This window comes from Mycteria americana, chromosome 6, assembly GCF_035582795.1.
Source record: "Mycteria americana isolate JAX WOST 10 ecotype Jacksonville Zoo and Gardens chromosome 6, USCA_MyAme_1.0, whole genome shotgun sequence".
Classification (NCBI taxonomy): Eukaryota; Metazoa; Chordata; class Aves; order Ciconiiformes; family Ciconiidae; genus Mycteria; species Mycteria americana.
This window is the reverse complement of record NC_134370.1, coordinates 42,249,792-42,268,241: the sequence shown is the minus strand read 5'-3', so window position 1 is coordinate 42,268,241 and position 18,450 is coordinate 42,249,792. Positions and strand designations below refer to the sequence as shown.

Below are 18,450 nucleotides of genomic sequence, written 5' to 3'. Positions count from 1 at the left end.
TTGCCACAACTGCATGGGGTGAAACAGGCTCCAGCAGCAATTGCCCCTCTGCATCCAAGGACATCTCCTTCTGCAGGAGCAGCACCCACAGATCTGTGCGAGCAGGAGCAGGATGGTTGTGTAGACAAGCAGCACATCTTCAGCCGCCTGCATCTCCTGGAGTCATCAGCCAGAAAGACAACAATTCTAAACAAGGTGGCTGCTTCCCATCCCAGCTCCATCCACTTGCACAAAATGCACTTGCTACCAGCTGTGTCAGAAAGAGGCAAGTGCACCTGGAGCACCAAACTGCTCCTTTCCCTTGGGTGGCGATCCATGTGTTGAAAACTCCTTGAGATGGAAGACAACCTTGACTTAGGAGATATAACACCTCCAAACACCACACCTGTCTCAGGAAACACTTAGCCTTGGAGAATCTCCTATGGAGATAGCATCATCTGCTCACCCGTTTTTATACCCTTTGCATGACACCTACTACTGACCACTCATGGAGACAAGACCCTGGGTGAGGTGGACTTTTGGTCTGATTCAGAACAGCCATGTTTGTGCTGGAGAGGAAACCTGTCTGGACAGAGGTCGATGCTGCTGGCTGTGCCTCTGGTTTTTCTAGTACAACAGACTAACTGATAGCTCTCCTAAGCTGCCAATGTAGGGCATTCAAATGCCCTTCCATTTAATCCATATAGTCCATGCAATGAAATGTCTTTCCATATAGTCTCTTAAAATTAAATTGATAGAAAGTTAGGAGACCACTGTCTATTTCAAAGAATAATCACCAGCCACAGAAGCTCAAACCTTTCAGATGCAAGATTGTTGAGTGATATTTGAAAAAGAAGGAAATTGCCTTGGATAGGTTTTTTGGCTTCAGAAATGACATTAAAGCAGGTTAGGTGTTGGCCGCCTTTTCAAAATTAAAGAGGAGAACAAAACAGAAATGTGTTTTAATCCAACATCTAGCATGTAAGCTATGAAGGCAAATCAGAATGGCTTAACAAACCCTTCCAAGTACGTCTTTCAACATGTCCCAGCAGTCAAAGAAAATACCAGTATTTAACAAGCAAAGAAACAACTGGACAAGCAGCAAAAGATAGAGTTGTGTAAATATTAGCAGAGCAAAATAAATGCAGTTGTCATTTCTAGCAGCCCCTAATCCCCAAACAATGAGTTTCTCTTTCAAAGCAGAAGAGAAGGGCAACACATCAGAAGGCGTACAAAATGAGAAATAATGTAAGAAACCCGCAATGGCTGCACAAGGAATCGCTTCCAGTGCGACTTGCTGTCTGGGAGTATTTATTCTTCAGACAACACGACTGCCTTGTTGTGCTGCTCACGAGGTCACTTTAAACCCAGTAAACCTAGGTGTCCCAATAAACTTCCCACCGACCCAGAATGAAAACATCCGCATGCTGTTTTGGACAACCCTGGCCACATTTCACTGCCAAGGACTGGCTGGATTTGAGCCAAGGCTTCCTCAGCCACACACTTGGGAACAACAAGTGTGACCCTTAGGGCTTCTGATGTGTTCAAAGGAGCCCGATAACAGGTGTGAAATTCATAAAAACATTAGTTATGGGCAGCAGCTGCCAGCGAGAATATCTTGCTGTGCCAGCACTGTGTCAGTGTTTCCCACGTGTAAATGTTTTGCAATTCCCAGTTCATAAGGAATGCTGATGTTTCCTGCGAATCCCAAATCCCACCTCCAAGCCATACTCATGTATGCAAGTGGGTTTCACATGTGAAGCCACGCTTTCACGCCCAGACAAAAATACCTGTTAGCCAAACTGTGCAGCCTCGAAATCCACCCCTGGTACCGACGACTTGTCCTCTCTTACTCCTGCTGACGTGATGGGCTTGGTAAACCACATTGGTTGATCCCTGATGAAAACAAAGCAAAACAAATTTTGTTACCTCGTTGCCCTCCATACAAAAGAAAATCTCAGCTGGGACTAATATAAGAGAGAGAAACACAAATTCATTAAAAATCTGCATGAGCCATTGCAGTGAACTCCAGCAATTTCCTACAAAAGGGAAAATGGCAAAGAAAATAGTTGCCTTTGGTGTAAGTTGGACTTCTGTCTGAACAGTGCAGACTCATTTTTTTTAAGACAATATTTGCCTCTGCTCAGAGCACCTCTGGCGGCAACGCCTTCGCGTCTGTCGCTGCCGGCAGCGGCACAAGGAGACTTGCTTTGCCGCAGGAGTGCTGTCAGGTGACTGATACACCCGCAGGCAGGCAGGGGAGGACACAGAGTCCACGCACAGATACAGGCAGCACACTCCCTGCCTCTTCGGCATTTTAAAATACAGGCAGACTCGTCTATTATTTTAATTATGCTTGCAAAACAAAAGCAACTTAAGGTGCTAATTTACTTGCCATATTTAACATAACACGGCTGCTAATAATTGCAGCTGGGGCAAGAAACGGCAACATAGCAGGGCTGAGCTGAGCGAGACTGGGACCCAGCCAGGGAAGACAGTGGGATGGGAGGCAGAGAAAACAACACCTAATGCGTATGTGCACACTTCCCAGTGCAAACAAGGGACCGGCACAATGCTGAGCCAGAGGCCTGAATTTTGGTGCTTCCTAACATTGACCTGCCGTGGGCAGAGCAGCCCCAGCCTCTCCACTGCGATGCAGACTAAACAGCCTGTCTGTGCTGTGCAGCTCCAGCAACAGTACTTTGACAAATACTTTTTGCACATAAAATATCTACAAAACCTTATTAATTGTGAGGATTACATTTCCAACCGAGGCAGCCAAATGAGGGCTCAAGAGGGAGAGAGGATATAAATATTTTCTCCCCAGCCAGATTCTTCACGAATGCAGGTTTATCCATTTCATATCATCAGTACAAGAGCGGGCCTGGGCTTTCCCATAATTTATATCTCGCTGTATAAATATTTCTTTATCTGAAGTCACAGCAGGGAAAGTGATCATCTTTCATTTGTCCAAGAAAAAAATTTTGGCAAGAATTAAAAAAAGGAGGAATGGGAGAGACAATAAAGTAAAAGGTCACTTTTAAATGTGTTAGCAAAATAGCTTGATTTCTTTTTTTTCCTCTGCTTGCTGGGCCATTAACACTTTAACATGATTCAGCAAAGGCATGAGTATTCATTGGAGACTTGGTATTTTGCACACAACAGAGGGCTCTGCCTGCACAGAAATCTGGGTGAAAATTATTCCATAACAGAAGAGAAAAAATACCCTCCTCGCCTCACCTGTTTTTATTATTATCTTTGAGAGGCCAGCATCCCAGCAGACACCAACCTCCCACCACAGCGATTTACAACTATACTCAGAATTTCATGCCCACTTGCAATTCAATTTTAGTGAAAGGCTCCAAAATTAGCCTCTTTACGCCTGCAAATTTGCCATCTGCAATTGCTTGCGGGCACACTGAACAGCTATCCCACTCCAGAACACCTTAATGTACTGGTAAGAATAGCTGTGCCCAAAATAATCACAATAATGGTCATAAATCTTGCCTCCAAGGTTAACTGAGCAAGCCTCAACTGCAGTGCCATGATTGTGAGATTGCATTGGAAGAAGCCCTGGGAGGGAGAAGCAATTCCTCCAAAGCTGGCCCAAGGTGACCGATTCCCACCCCGTGCCACCACCGTACGACTTGATGGGAAGTCCAGGGCTAAAAAGGTTTTCAGGGCTGTTGTCTCAATCACCTCCAGCGATGCATCTTCTCGCTCCAAGACTCTCACTTCCCATTTTTGCTGCCGCAGCCACCAGAACGGGTCTCTGACATCAATTCCGCCTTCCACAGTTATTTCAAAGGATAAAATAAATTATTTGGGGGTTGGAGTGTAAGGGATGGATGAGATGCTCTCTGAAATGCAGAGCCCAGGTAACACAGCAAAACAAAAACCAAAACCCAAAACCTCTTTAGACCTGACCCTGAAAAAGTGATTGAACCCAACACATCCCAGTGACTCAGAAAATAAAAGGTAAGTAGCTCAAGATTTGGTTTTTGTGTTTTGTTCTGTTTTGGATTTTTGCAGGGGGTTGTCAAAGTCTGTTTGAACATTTTGAGCTTGCAAAGGTGAGACAGCACCACTGTGGTTTAATTTTCACCTGTCCCCAGGGGTTCAGGCTTCATCAGCGAGACTAAATGAGCGCATGCAGAAGACTCAGCAGCCAAAAATAATCCCTTCTCCCAAGATGCGTGGGTGTGTTTCTGCTGTGTTTACTCCTGGTTGAGCTCTGGCACTGCTCTGAAATTATGTGTCGCCTGGCCAAGGACCCTCAGCAAAGCACAAGTGCCCAAACTCGCCTTCCCGACAGCTTGCCACCACTCAGCCCTGCAGTGAAACCTCCCCTGCTGCAGCGTAACGCCTACCCAGTGATTACACACTCCTCAAGTGCAGCACTCCAAAAAACATAAAGCAGGTATTTTGCAATTTGTTTGCAAACCACAACAGAGGATACTGATATTTCTGTGTGGAGAAATGAACCTGCACGCTTCAAATCTCTCTTTCACATCCTCTGCATCAGAAGGAACTCCAGCTACACACTTGCTTTTGCAAAATGTTGATCTGCTGGATCTGTCCTGCAAGAGATGAACTACGATAAGATCTGTGCCTTGGGAAGATGGAGGAACTAACACATTCCTTCGTGGCTGACGTAACGAGATTCTTACGTTAAAGTACAGATTACTGTGCCATAAATCTGCACCATGCGTGCATCTCAGAGCTTTTATTTTGCGTGCTGGCATCTTTTGGAGCTTGGGAAAGCATCACTGAGGGCATTTTTGCAATTCAGCAACACTGTCAGAGCTCTCCTACCTGCTGGGAGCTCCAAACAGTACCAAATCCCTCTGATTTTTCTGCTGTGTTAATAATCTTGTAGGTAAACTCTTCCTAATCCTGCATAACCACCTGCCACACGCCAACTCAAATTCTTGTCACCAGCTACGCTGAAAGTAAAAAAAGGCAGAGAGAAATGTGAGCACATGGCGGATGGCTGAGCTGGCAGCTCGCTTGGCTGGGAACGGACTGTTCAGCAGGAAACACCAACTTCCCAACTAATCATCCACCAGCTGGGACATGGCTTGGGAAGCCAGAGCTGAAGCACGATCAAATGGAGCGAAGGCACCACCAAAAATAAGCATCAAGTGGCCCGAGAGCAAACCCTGGAGAGATTTCATCTAGAAAGAGCATATACTGTGAGACCATTGGGAGGCAGAGATAAGTGGTGGACTGGGTTTAATCAGATGCGGGGCTGTCCTACTGATTTTATTCTCATGGTTTTAACCTCATCATTGTAAACCAAACATATTTAAAAGAGGTAATCCAATCATCATTGCAATACCCTCATGCCTGAATGTTGGGCCCCACAGCAGGGACAATTTAGGGACACTAGTAAGCATTTCTTGCAATAGTCTAGATCACAGAAGTGAGGTTTGGGAGAGGAACTTCTTACCTACAATTCAGCCCCAAACAAGGCTCCAAGCAAGGCAATAAATGAGCTGGCATCATCTCCAAAGAAGAGCCGTGCAGCCTCTGCCAGCCAGATGGTTAAGAAGGACGCTGCCAGGCTCTCTACTTTCCTTGGAAATCTGCTGTTTGGCCTCATCTGCGTGATCTCAGTGCTCAACACACCCTGGCTTACCTCATCCAGGAAATGAGAAAAAAATAAAGACATGGCTCCAAACCTTGTGCCAAGGCTGCAGTGGACCAAGAAGCCACATCCTAGCTCTGCTTTTGGCCCTCCCTCCTACTGAACCTTTCCATGAGGCTGACAAACTGGGAGACACCAAGATCTCAGGTGTCTTTAAGAACAGGCTTGACTGAGCCACCTGCCAAGTGTCTCCTGGCCCAGCTTCCAAAAGAAACAAGTTTTTTCAGCCACTGCCCTGGTCGGACAAGATGCTCCCCTGCTTTGTGAAAGCAGGTTGCAGGCAGAGGCAAGAGGCTTTTCCTTAGTGCTCCTCCTGAATGAAGAGATGGGACCTCTGACATAAGAGAGTTCACCATAGCACAGACCTGTTGGAAATCAGGAACCATCAGTGTCCTCTGCTCTGAGTGCTACCACTTTGAGAAGCATAGCATCTGAAAAAGTAACCTCAGCTCTTCCTTAAGTATTTGGCCCTGAAAGGGAGCAGCTGTGCTTGCCCACATAAATTGAACACCCCCAGGAGAGGTGTTATCAGAAGCATCTTCTCCTCTTACCTAAGAGCTAAATGCACCACATCTGGGGGGCCTCTCCCAACCATGGCTGACATTTGTTAGGAGCAGAACCACTGCACGATTAATAGAAAATGCACTAGATAAACAACAGTTAGGGTTGTCGCAACGAATTACACGGATGATTTGCCATCTTCCACTAGAAATTCAAGTATGTATAAACTCTGGACCTTAGGACACAAGGCAGCATCTCCTCCTGCCCCCACCTACCCATTTCTTTAGCCAGCACCTGCACGGCTGCATAACAAACAGGACCAGGGCAAGAACCAAATGCAAGTGCCACATGCCACAGCCAACGGGTGGAAATGAAGGAGGAGAGACGGGAGCTGAGCAGGACATTCAAGAGACCCCCTAAGTGCATGCGACATCATCAGACCAACCCTTGCTCAGACATCCACAGAAGGCAGAGCTCTCCGATGTTGCAGGAGGAAAGATTTGTCATTAGAAAGCGGTGCTGGTCATCGTGAAGGCTGATAAGGTCTAAACCAATGTCCTTATCATGCCCTTAATTCCCCTCTGCTGCTGCAGGAGTACCTCTGCCTGCTGTAGCTGGCACAGGCAAGGTGCTGGAAGCAGTCCAAGAGCCACAGCTCGTGGCAGGCTGCAGCAACATCCCGCTCCGGAGGGGGACTCCCTCCTGAAAACACAGCACAGATCAGCCCAAGAACAACGCCAGCAGAGAAACGCTCTTGTAGTGCAGTGCACGTTAGTCACATGTCTGGCTCACTAGCAGAAGGGCCAGCCTCATACAAACATGGTTAGCATTCAACTGGAAGCTGGCAGCTCTTGCAGCCCCGGGGAAACCCTGACCCAACAGTGAGGGTAGGGTCAGGACTCCTCCAGCTCCATTTTTATTTATAGGGCTATCTCACATCATTAGGAATACGATTCTTTTTTTTCCAGTCAAGCACTTAATACACACCCTATTTTGGTACTACAGCCTGGACATCTCTCCAGGAGAAAAACAAAAAAAAGAAAAAAAGAAAAAAAAAAGAAAATGAGAGGCTTTCAAAATGTTTTCAGCTGATCATATTGGCAAATGGTAAAACAGACTTATAAAATTATAAAGCAAGCTTTCAAGTTTGAAAGCTTGAAAGCCTCCAGAGACTGATCTAACTCATTGTTTAAAATCACCTCCCAAATCCTGCCATCTTACTAAAAAAAGTCTTTTGTCCTATCAGTTGAATTTGATGCATAAAAATTAAGTTTATGGGACATTTTCTTAAAAAATTATTTTCTTCTGCCAAGGCAATTCCCACAGCTGCTCTTGCAAATGGGCAAGCTGACATCATCGAGAAGATAGTGTCCATCACCAAAATGGGGGAAAAACCTTCTGTAAAAGAGTCATTTGCTGCAGAAAAGCAAAACTATGATACTCAAAAGAAAGGAGGAAGAGAGGGAAGAGGGGGGTTTTGCTTGTAGCAGCAAAGATTTGCTTATGATCATATTGAAGAACAATGGAGAAACCTCAGAGTCTCTGAAGTCCAGACTTAGCTCTTGTAACCCTAAACCTATAGACTTTTCCCAAACTTGACTTCGATTCATTGAATGGACTAAGGTGGTAAATGCTTCAAAATCAGTTCCACTCTTTCCCAGGGAAAAACTCCACCAAGATGGAGTCACCCTGGAAATTTTGCCCATTTCACCTCCCAGGATCCCACCATCACGATGCAGAGCCTAGCTCGCAGGTCCAGAGGGGGAAGTGGGACTTCTCTTAGCACCCGACGTGTTACCGTATCACCCACCTTCCTGCTTCCCGTGCTGTTGTCCCCCCTCTTTCCTGCATGCAGGACTCGTCTCCTCTCCCACCACCCATATGTGTGCAGAAATAATGTTGTGTTTTCTTTTTAGACTTAGCTGAGTAATACAGTGATGTTGTCACCAAATATCCTGCAGAGGTTTTGGGGTTGGGGTTGCCAGCATTCCCTTGCACCAGACAGGATGCTGAACTGCGCTCCCTTTCTTCCTTCAGTGCTCTGAATAAACCACAGCAGACCTCTTGCTCCTTGGCACCCTCCGCCTTTGACGCTTGTTCCTTTTGGCATCGCTACCTTGGCCCCTGTCCCCTGCCAGGAATGTAACACAGAAGATCTTAAGGAGAGCAGCAGAGACATCCCAGTTACCCGAAACAAGCAGTCTTTCAGCTTGGAGACAGATGGTTGGAGATGCCAAACATTGCTAACACACAAGGTTTTCAAGGTGGTGTTAGCTAAAGTATTTTTTCTTAACCCACAGGAATTTTAATAAAATAGCAAGACCTTATTTCTGATCACAGCTAAAATATTTTTCTCCTGGTATAAATTTGCATGTTTTGGGTTGCCACAATCAAGTTTTATACAACCCTGGCAAAAAAAACCCCAACAAAACCAGGCTCACGTTCCAGTCACCTTGCAAATCAGATGCTGATTTCTAGACTGTGTGACTTCAAACCAGCAGGTTGGGCGTTAAAATCTGCCCCTCTGAAGGCACCCAGATCAGGCATTTCTTTATCTCTGAATTAGATGTCACTACTCTAATTTCCTTGGCACAGGAAAACTAGTGAGTCATCCTGTGCTCCTACATTTTTGGGATTAATTTGCAAGGCCAGGACAGATGTTATAAAAAAAATCTTCCCGTCTTCATTCCAGAAATCACAAGGGACAGCTGCATGAACAACAAGTATTTGACAAACAAAGCATCTTGTCGGCTGCTGACAAAAATAACAATTTAAACAAGAAATCCTTGCATGGTTGCCCTATTTTTTATATTCAGAGCAGTTCTGCTAAATTACCTCCTCTAAATGAACCTGTTTCAGCAGTTTGGCTTATGCTCATTTTGCAAGCAATAGGTTTGACATTGCAAAAGGAGAACTGCTTTGCTTTGATGCCTGGGGTCTGTTACAAGGCTGCTTGGATCATGCCAAGACACGGGACGACCAACAATCCAAAAACCAGTTATCTTGCAAAAAGAGGGAACATAAAGGATGTTCTCACTGCAGTACCGATAAGTTTGGGGATTGAACACCCATAGAAATTGATCAAGCACCTCTATTTAACCTCCGAGAAAACCAAAAAGAAGGGAAATACGCGACCAGAAGGTACGTGACTAGTTAAAAAACACAGAGATGCTGTAGCCTGGTGACTTCTGCCGGCAAATCCAGTGCCTGGCGGTGCACAGAGCCATGACCGACAGCCAGCTGAGCTGCTTTGCACCATGCAATAGCATCTGCGTGAGAAATGCTGCATGAAAACAGAGCAGCACACCACCGCTCCCCTACCAGGAAAAACTAGCCTGCATCTTCTTTTGGAGAAAAGTATCAGGTTACGGAAATAGTAAACTGAGTATCAGTCCCTCAGATTTCAGGGACAAGAGGAAAGGAGAACAAGAGTACATATTTTGACTACACATTAACTTCAGTATCAAAAAGATTTCCAGGGAGGAATTGTATTTACATGTAATCATATCTTTTCTTGAATATGAGATTTAGGAATTTAATTAATGGGTTGTGGCGCTCTATGGTAAATAAGCCACTGTACATATCCTGTCTCTTACCATGGCAAGGCAGGCACCCTATCCCTTAAAAAAAGCAAGACAGACAGACAGGACTCCTGCATCAAATACCATGCAAAGAAAAACTTGCAGTACAGTGTCAGGAGATTGTCAGCTGAGCTAAATTTTGTTCAGTTATAAGATGCAATCAAAAACACAAGCTCTGCTGTTCAGAGATACCACGTGGGACCGGCTTACCCACAGGGTCCTCCAGCGAACACCAGGAGAGCGATATCCCGTTTCATCAAAACCATTCCCTTTGAGCTCCAAAAATTAGTTCAACAAACGAGGACTGTCGTTAACTTACCTTTAAAAGCTAAACTGGCGTGGTGGCACTGCTCTACCACAAAACACAGCAAGCCACATTCAGCAGTTTTGTGTTCCTATTAGCTCAGTTTGCAATAGGTTTTCAAACTTGGAGGCCAACATCTAACCGTGGCTATGAGCAGGCAGGTGGGACACCAGCTCCATCTTCTGCTAAGTAAGAAAGCAGAATCTCTTCCACCCTCCAAGCTAGCACAGGCTGGACTTAGCCCATCTCAGCTCTAAACGATATGGGGACAAGATACCTATTTTTAACGTGCCCTTCACATCCCTCTCAGGAAAGAAATCCTGTACCTTTTGAGAAGCTCTAGCAATTTCATAAGCAGTGAGAGCTACAAAGGATCTGCATTTCAAGCAGCTTCATCAGGTTTTAAAATATATATATTTCCGTCAAAGAATGAATCCTCTTGCGTCACTTCTCCTCTACAGAATATCGTGGCAGCCTGATGAAAGAATAAAGCTGGACACAAGCCCAGGCTGGTGGGCGTTTGGCATCACAGCCACACGCTGCCTTTCCCTGCCTCATTCAGTGTCCACGATGGACACGTAGTCTTGAACCCCATGCGCTTGACTTTGCAATGGTCAATGGTCGCCAGCAGGCGACACGAGATCTCTCTCCACCTCAGTGATTTTTTTACAGTTTGCAAAGTGCAAAAGCACAGCAGGAAAGACCGCAGAGAAACTCAGCCAGAACCACCACACAGAACATGGTTAAATGGGGGAACTCCACTGGGCAGACCAAAAGTTCACTTGGCTGGAAAAAATCATTAAGATGAATTCATGGAAGGAAAGTTCATCAAGGACTATCAGGAGGAAAGGCATGGACTCTGGTATCTCAAGTCGTAAATCAATGGAAGCTGGAACTATGCACTGTGGCATCCCAGCCATAAACTCTTCCCTAGGCCCCACTCTCTGCTGCTGCTGGAAACTACAGACAGGGCCAAACAGACCTCAGTACCTCCTCAGTCCCCTCAGTATTTCTGTTGGCTGAAGGTGGGCTTGTTTTCACTGTAATACCATTGAATGTGCCACTCTACACAACAAGCTGCATGAGCCAAGTCCAAGTTGAGGACTCAAGTTCGGAGACACTAGGATGAAGGTTTCCTGCCCCATCTACCTGTGCATCTGACCCATACAAGCTGCAAGGACGGACTTTTAATTACATGAGCACACATGGGATTACCTAGACCCTTATCTAAGTCAGCACCAAGAACGTTGTACTCTTCTTGAACAAGTGGCTATTCAGCATTTCCCTCACCCCTTCCTAAACCAGGTGTAGGCACAGGTCTTAGTCATTACACACTGCTCAAAGGCTGGTTGAAGGACAGTTACACATTTTCCTTGGGGATTATTGTTACTTGGTCCCTCAAAAGTTCATGCAAACTCCCAGTGTCTCTCTGAGGGCAGCATCATTCCTAATTTTACAGCCACAGAAGAGTAGCAGAAAGTGAGACAAACAGCAGATGAAGACTTGAGCTCCTGCTATTAAGCCCTATAAAAATGGCACGTTTGAAGAGCAGCTCCCCTGGACTTCAGGCTGCACCTCCACGAGCTCGATGCTCCTCACATCCATCCCCATGGTCTCAGACCAGCTTTGCAAAGACAGGAGCAAATGCAATGAGCTGCCCCAGCCATGGCTGAGGTGACTCCATCCAGCATCATGCCCAGGGTCCCTGGCAGAGGCAAGCACACAACTCAGCCCCCTGCAGCAGCAGTCACCTCCTCTAAAATGAGGGGGTTTTTTCCCTCTTCCCACACCTGCTGGCAACACAAACAAATGACCTTCCGATCAGAAGGGCTGGGCAGGCCTAAAAAAATGACCTCCTGCCCAACACACTTTTTTGCACCACAATAGAAAGCTGAAAAACAGTTTGGTATCGAAGAACACATTTTGTTCTGCCAGAGAGGCTGCGAAGACCTCAAGGTCAGAAAGCCTTGGAAATGTAGGTACAAATGGTCATTTTCCAAAGATGCACAAAAAAGCTCATCTCAACAAACCCAAAGTGCTGCATTTAAAGAGAAGCCACGTTAAAAAAAATAATAAAATTTATGCAAACCAGCACCTTTCTCAAGCTCTGCTCTCCAAACAGGCCAATACATTTTGGCACCCATTCAGTAGATAAAACTTTTGACACACATAGTTGTAACTGAGCCAAGCTGTAAGTAAACGAAAAAGGACCGCTCTGTGAGGGACACGAGGCAGCACTAGCAATGAGCTACCAGTCCTACAGGCAAAATCCTAACTTCTCAGCATCCCATTTCGTGCCATACATCCACACCGAATGCCTTGACCAGGCATTTTTGCATCCCTCCTTTTGTTAATGATATACTCCAAGTAAATTTTCACTTAGAAATGATTAAGCTGTGAGACCATTAAGGAACTATTTCTCACTTCCCACAGCTGTGATTCAGAGCTAAATCAGAAATAATCATTAGTCACCCCGCTCAAGATAATAGTAAAATAATAAACAGTAACCTGAATTACATGGCATTTCTCTTAATGGACTTTTAAGATACCAAAGTGTATGAGCACTGTGACCAAAGTACAAGTTCAAGGCAGGGCATATCATTAGGAGCATTAATACGGGCCCTACATGCCACTTATCTTTTGTGGGCATGTACAGCTGCAAGTTTATCTAAAACACCTGGTTTCAGCTAGATGAGGTCTTTTCATTTTTAAAGGCTATTTAAAGACACCCTCCAGGATCAACAGCCCAGTAAAAAAAAAAATGCAAGTATGCCAGCACTTCTCTTGAAAACCCTCCAGAAAAACAAAACCCCCGTGGCCTAAATCTAAGCTGCAGCTGCAGTGCACATGTCTGGGTAGTGTGGGGTCTTCAAAACCATTTGCTGTCCTGCCTAAAACCACTTGTAGGGGCTGCTGAAGGAGAGCATGGATGGAAACCTATGCCTGAGTTACAGGGTTTGGTAGAGATTTGTAACTGGCCATGACTTAATTGGTGCAACCTGAAAACCAGACAAGGCTGGAGTCTGTTTATCCAAAGTCCAGCAGCAGGACAGGAAACAACATGCTGACTCAAAGCGCTTCAACTCAGAGCTGGAGAAATTACTGTAGGGTTTAGGTGCCCCAGCCACCACCCCAGATGACACCCACCATGCCAACCACTACCAGCAGCGGTGCTCAGCTGTGCTCCTCCAAACGAGGCCCCTGGGAGATGAAGAGATGTCCCACAAAGCCACTAGTCCTGTCGGGAAAGCAAAAGACTAACCTCTGAGCACACCCATAGGGATCAGGCCTGACCTACCTGCCCTCCTCCCTTGGAGGGAAGCGGTGTTCAGGAAGGAACCACCCACCCCAGCAGAAAAACCCTTCCATTTTTCTGCATGCATGCCCTTCTACAGCCCCAGGAGATGGTCTGTCCATGCAGCCTCCTGGAAAACATACCCTGCTGCTCCTGCTGCCACGGCGCTACCAGGGAACACCAGACAAGCCTTCCTGCACTTGGGGAAGGTCCACCAAGGTCCCCAGCTTGCAGCTTCTGAGGCTGGACCACACCAAGCTGATTATTTTGTTCCCCATGCCCTGGAGGGCTCAGCCTCCCTGAACCATGGAAAGAAACAGGCATTCATATTTAGGAGCCTGCAACTTTTTCTGGCTTTTCTTCCCTGAAGTTCCCCAAATTGAACATCCATGTTCTTACAGAGCATGGTTAATAAACATGGGTCTGGCACACTGGCAGCCCTGCAAAACAGAGCAAGTGAATGAAACAGCAAGGTGGGGGCAATAGACTAGAAAGGGAACTTCTTAATAGCAAAGGACTTCAAAAGAAATAGGGAGAAAAGGGGAAAGAGCTATAGGAAACAACAGAAGTCGAAATAACAGCATACTGAGATAGCTAATCTGCTGACCTTCTGTGATCTTTGAAGAAAGGAGATGTAAAGCAAAAAAAGTGACAGAAAATAAAACAAGAAATGCTAAGCACGCGACGAGCAACTAGAAAACAATCACCTTTTACTGTCACGGTGCAATGAGTTAGGCACCGTGTTTCACAAAATAAATCACTGCTGTAAACCCAAGACTTTTGAATCGCTAGATAAAACATCGGAAACACTGTCTTGAGTAATTCAACCCAGACCAAGCCACGCTAATTCCCTGAAATCAGGGCTCTGCTGCCTGCTGCACTGTTGCCTGTGCAAGTGTCACTGTGGTAAGCTACCCAGAACTGCTTTGAACATAAACATCCTTAAAGATGTTTTGGTCTTTATGTTCAAGGCAATAGTAAAGAATAAGCATGTGAGGAGACGAATGCATGGTTTGGGTTTTTTTAATAAACTTTTTATTTTACATTGCATTGCAATTAAACTGACGAAGCTGTACATACGTTACTGCACAGCCTGTGATATCACTCAGTCCATCTGAACTCTGCCCTGTGGCTGCAGTTTTTTCAACATGAGAATAGTTTTTAAGCAAAGAAACTAAGCCTCTTCATATTTCCTCAGGGTTGTCATCTGATCTTGTGGGCTTTTTCCTTCTCTTTAAACAAATCTAAAGAAAACAATCTAAATTATTTTTACATGTTAATTTATCTTTAAATAAGACCACATAATTTGCGGTTGTGCACGTAAGCCCTACACAAGCAAAACTGAACTATCAGAAGTTACAGCTTTGTGATCCACTGGGCTACAGAAACAGCATCCTGGTGAATGCAAGGGTTGTCACATGCCATGCCATTCAGCTTCCTGGAGACACTGTTAGAAGACCAGATGACAAAACTGTAACACCCTGAAAAAGGCAGTTTCAGTACTGGGCTTTCATTCTCCCCTAAGCACTTGTAAGGACATCCAAAGAGAAACTCACTGAAAGCAGCCAGCAAGGATGACATCTGCCTGCTGCCAGGGGCAGGACTCTGGCAGACAGTTCTGAACACCTTCATCTCATGAGGTACGTTGAGCTGCATTTTTCATGCACCCACAGGGACATGCAAGCCACACAGCCACTCACCCCGGCGAGGGACCAGCCTTTCCAGGGCAGGGCCATGCCCATGGGTGCGGGCTCTGTGGCAAGCTGTTTCCCTGGAGCACACTGCACCATCTGTATCCTCCTGCTTGTTACGAAAATGCTGCTCAGTGGGGAGAGGTAACAAGCTGCGGAAATACCAGTGACACCGCAGGTGTAGGGAGAACAAGCTGCTATTTCGACGGGGCTAAAAGAACTGCTCAGCCCTGAATGCCACGCTGTGCAAGAGCCCACACAATAAACAAGGGCAGTCCCACAGCTCCATGCTACTCACTTACTGCTGAGAGCAGGATTTCACCACTGGGGCACACAGGAGGCCTGTGAAAGGAACATTAAGTCTTTAAGGTCATCATTAAAGACTGTTCTTCTCCCTCAAAAGTCAGTCCTGAAACTGGCCAGAAATAAATGCTTTCTTTTAATGAGGACTGTGAACGGAAGGACACTGCCCGGCATGTAGAGGACTTCATGCCTCTTGCAATGTCATAAATAGAAACGAAGAGAGCATTTCCATACCAACCAGTCAAAGAGAGATTCCTGGACACTGAGCCTTGGGTCTTCAGCAGAATTAAGGTGCCTTGTTCATTTTTAAGGACAACACGTGCAGAAGTAAAAAATTTTAAGTTTTCTTCTTTGTACCTTACCATAAGCTTCTATTAATAAATGGGTGTGCAATTAAAACATCCTAAAACTAGCCTCAAACTCCAGAGAGCACTCAGGCTGAATTTAGGTTTTAAATCCTGGGCTTATAATTATTCAATTTCCGAAACAAGGAGCATAGTCAAGTAACACAGCCAGTCCATCTTGCAACATCTAGCACTACTGCACCTTTCAAAAGCTGACAGCTAATCAACATTGCCTGTGAAACCCATTTTTGACATATTCTTGGACAGTGAATAATGCTGGAAACGTCCAACCTCACAAAACCTTGTCTGTGAGAGAAAGATTAACACATCACCCACACTATGAAGAAGTGGTAAAACCTGAGATTTTGTTAGCAATAAGGATTTTTATGAGTCATAATGATTCATGGTACTGGGAAAATGAAAAACGAGGATTAAGTAAGGGGCAACAGAAGGATGAGCTGCCGTACTAATAGGGATCTCAGTAGGGCAAATTATTCTGTGCATCCCATCTTCATTTTCTAATGGAACCGTCTTGGCTGTTGCAGCTACAAAAGGTGTCATGAAAAATTCACCACCATATTAAAACTCCTCTGAGCTACAACATTTAGGCTGCTCATTGTGGGAGTACATTGTGCTGTTGCCTGCTCCTTCGTCAGGCAAAATCTCTGATCCATTGCCGATGCCTCAACCTTCCTGAACCACACTATGTAATTGCACTGAGACTGAACGCAATCGTCCATGTGCATATGCCAACAATTGTGCTGATCAAGGGACCCCTATCAAAGTGAAATGCCTTATCCTGTACCTCTGATATCAATTTGAGATGGTTGAAACCGAGAAGCCGCTGAGACCGTGTCAGGAGTGAGAACTTCCTCTACTGCAACACATCTCCCTGGCGACAGACCAGGAAGATCGCTAATGGGGTATCATTGCTGTTTCATCATAATTACCAAAACCTCTTGTAATTAGTGAAATCATGCCTTTTCTCATTCTATCACATACCTAGCAGATAAGTACATGAAAATACGCCTACAACTGTTAACCAGATAGTATCTGTTTTGACAGTCACCGTACGAAGGTCAGCCACAATCTTGCTTGTAAAGATCATTTTTCCAGCCCAGAGTGGAGGCAAAGGAGAGAGATTATTCTGGAAGTTTAGTAATGCCTCTCTCCTGTCACAGCAATAAACAATACTCCCATACACGGCTCATGTCTTGCACCTCCCCTCCCTGAAATAATCCCTAAACCACAGGTTTTCGCGTTTCCAAGAACACCTTGCCACACAGGCGCGCTTTGTTACCCGTGGTTTTGGTTGCATTCCTATCTGGACAGATTACCAGTGTGTTCAAAATGCATTAAATCCATCTGAAAAATTTATGATGAGGTAAAAAAAAAAAAAAAATCAACCGGCAAAAGCAGCCCAAAAGACTTAACATCAAGATTTCTTACGGTTCTGATTTAAAACCTGGAAAACATATGCACAGCCAGAGGGACCCAGACCTCACATCCCAAATCCAAGAAGTAAGGGAGGGCAGCTGGCAAGCGGAAAACGATTTCTGGCCGTGACTGCGATTTGCAATTTTAATTTCTAACTGAATTATGCTCCGGCTATTGTTATTTTTCTTTGCTGTTTGTTTTATTTTTTTTTAAAACTGGCTCTGCAGCAAAGCCGATCGGTGGTGGTGGCTGCTGTCTCGCCAGCTTCTCCCCCCGGGGGGGGGGGACCCGGCCAGAGAAAACCCGAAAAGCCGTGAGTGAGGCAGTCGCTCAGCCTTCTCGCTGACTCAACCTTCGGCCTCTCCTGGGAGGCTGCCGGGGCGGCCGTTCTCTGTGAGGATCGGCGCGGAGAACAGCCAAGCCGGCAGCCCTCGGCACGGCTGCGCGGGGCACGTGCGGGATAGCGTATTTGCCGAATGCCGGCGGAGTGATGTGTGACCAACCTGCGGGACAGCCGGGCCCTCGCCCAGGTGCTTGCTGGAAATGCACCTCGCCCACGCATTTGCACCAACGTGGACCAACTCGCGGCGAGAGCACTCATCCCTCAGCACCCAGCACCGTAACGTTTTAATGTCCTGCGAGGTGATGGGTGTTTTTCCAAAAGGAAAACTCTGGGTCTGGTCCCGGCGCTGAGCAGAAGGCGCCCACCAGCCGCCGATGTGACCCGCGGGGCTCGATCCCAAGCCAGCGGAGCCCGGGGAGCCCACGTCTTCCCCGCGCTGCCCGCCTTGGTACGAGCCCCCACACCCGTGAGGAAAGCGGCGACGCCAGGGATTTAGGAAGAGGGTTTCCTCAGGGAGCTGGACGCCCCTCACAGCCCCCTCAGCCTCAGGCAGCGCCGGCCCCCGCCCCGCCCGCCGGCCCCGCGGCGCGGCCCTACCGTCTGCTGTCGGTTCGACATGGTGACCGGCGACGGGGCCGGGCCGTGCCGGGCCGGGGCTATAAGGGCTCCCGCGACACGTAGCGCGTCCCTGGGCCGGCCCCTCTCGCCCTGCGCCCGCCCCCGCCTCCTCCTCCTCCGCCCCGGCTCGCAGCGAAGGGAGGCTGGCAATCCCGAGCGGGGAAGCGGGGCCGGGGAGGAAGCAACGTCCCGCCCCAGCCCGGCAGGGGGGCTCTGAGGTAAGGGGCGCAGCGCCGGGGGAGCGTCATGGCGGTGCGGGGTCCGGCACCCCAAAGGACGAGTCACTGCTCGCGACCGAGGGAGGGGACAACACGCAACGACCTCCCAGCATGCTGGCCTAACGATGCCAGTGTAGAATTCCCTTAAAATTAACTGCTTAAAATTAACTGACGAGCTTGGGCTCA

At 46.7% G+C, this 18,450-nt stretch overlaps 1 protein-coding gene across 1 annotated transcript in view; it reads right to left on the bottom strand.

Annotated features, from left to right (window-relative positions):
* The window catches only part of LOC142411487 (bifunctional 3'-phosphoadenosine 5'-phosphosulfate synthase 2), a 30,403-nt gene extending 12,280 nt beyond the window's left edge, over positions 1 to 18,123 (bottom strand). Inside the window, exons 1-2 of the mRNA XM_075505472.1 lie at positions 18,026 to 18,123; positions 1,770 to 1,875 (exon numbers count right to left, since the gene is read on the bottom strand). Of these exons, the coding sequence (XP_075361587.1) occupies positions 1,770 to 1,875; positions 18,026 to 18,046 (127 nt within the window). The 5' untranslated portion in view covers positions 18,047 to 18,123. The remainder of the gene's footprint in view (positions 1 to 1,769; positions 1,876 to 18,025) is intronic.
* Between the last annotated feature and the right edge of the window lie 327 nt (positions 18,124 to 18,450).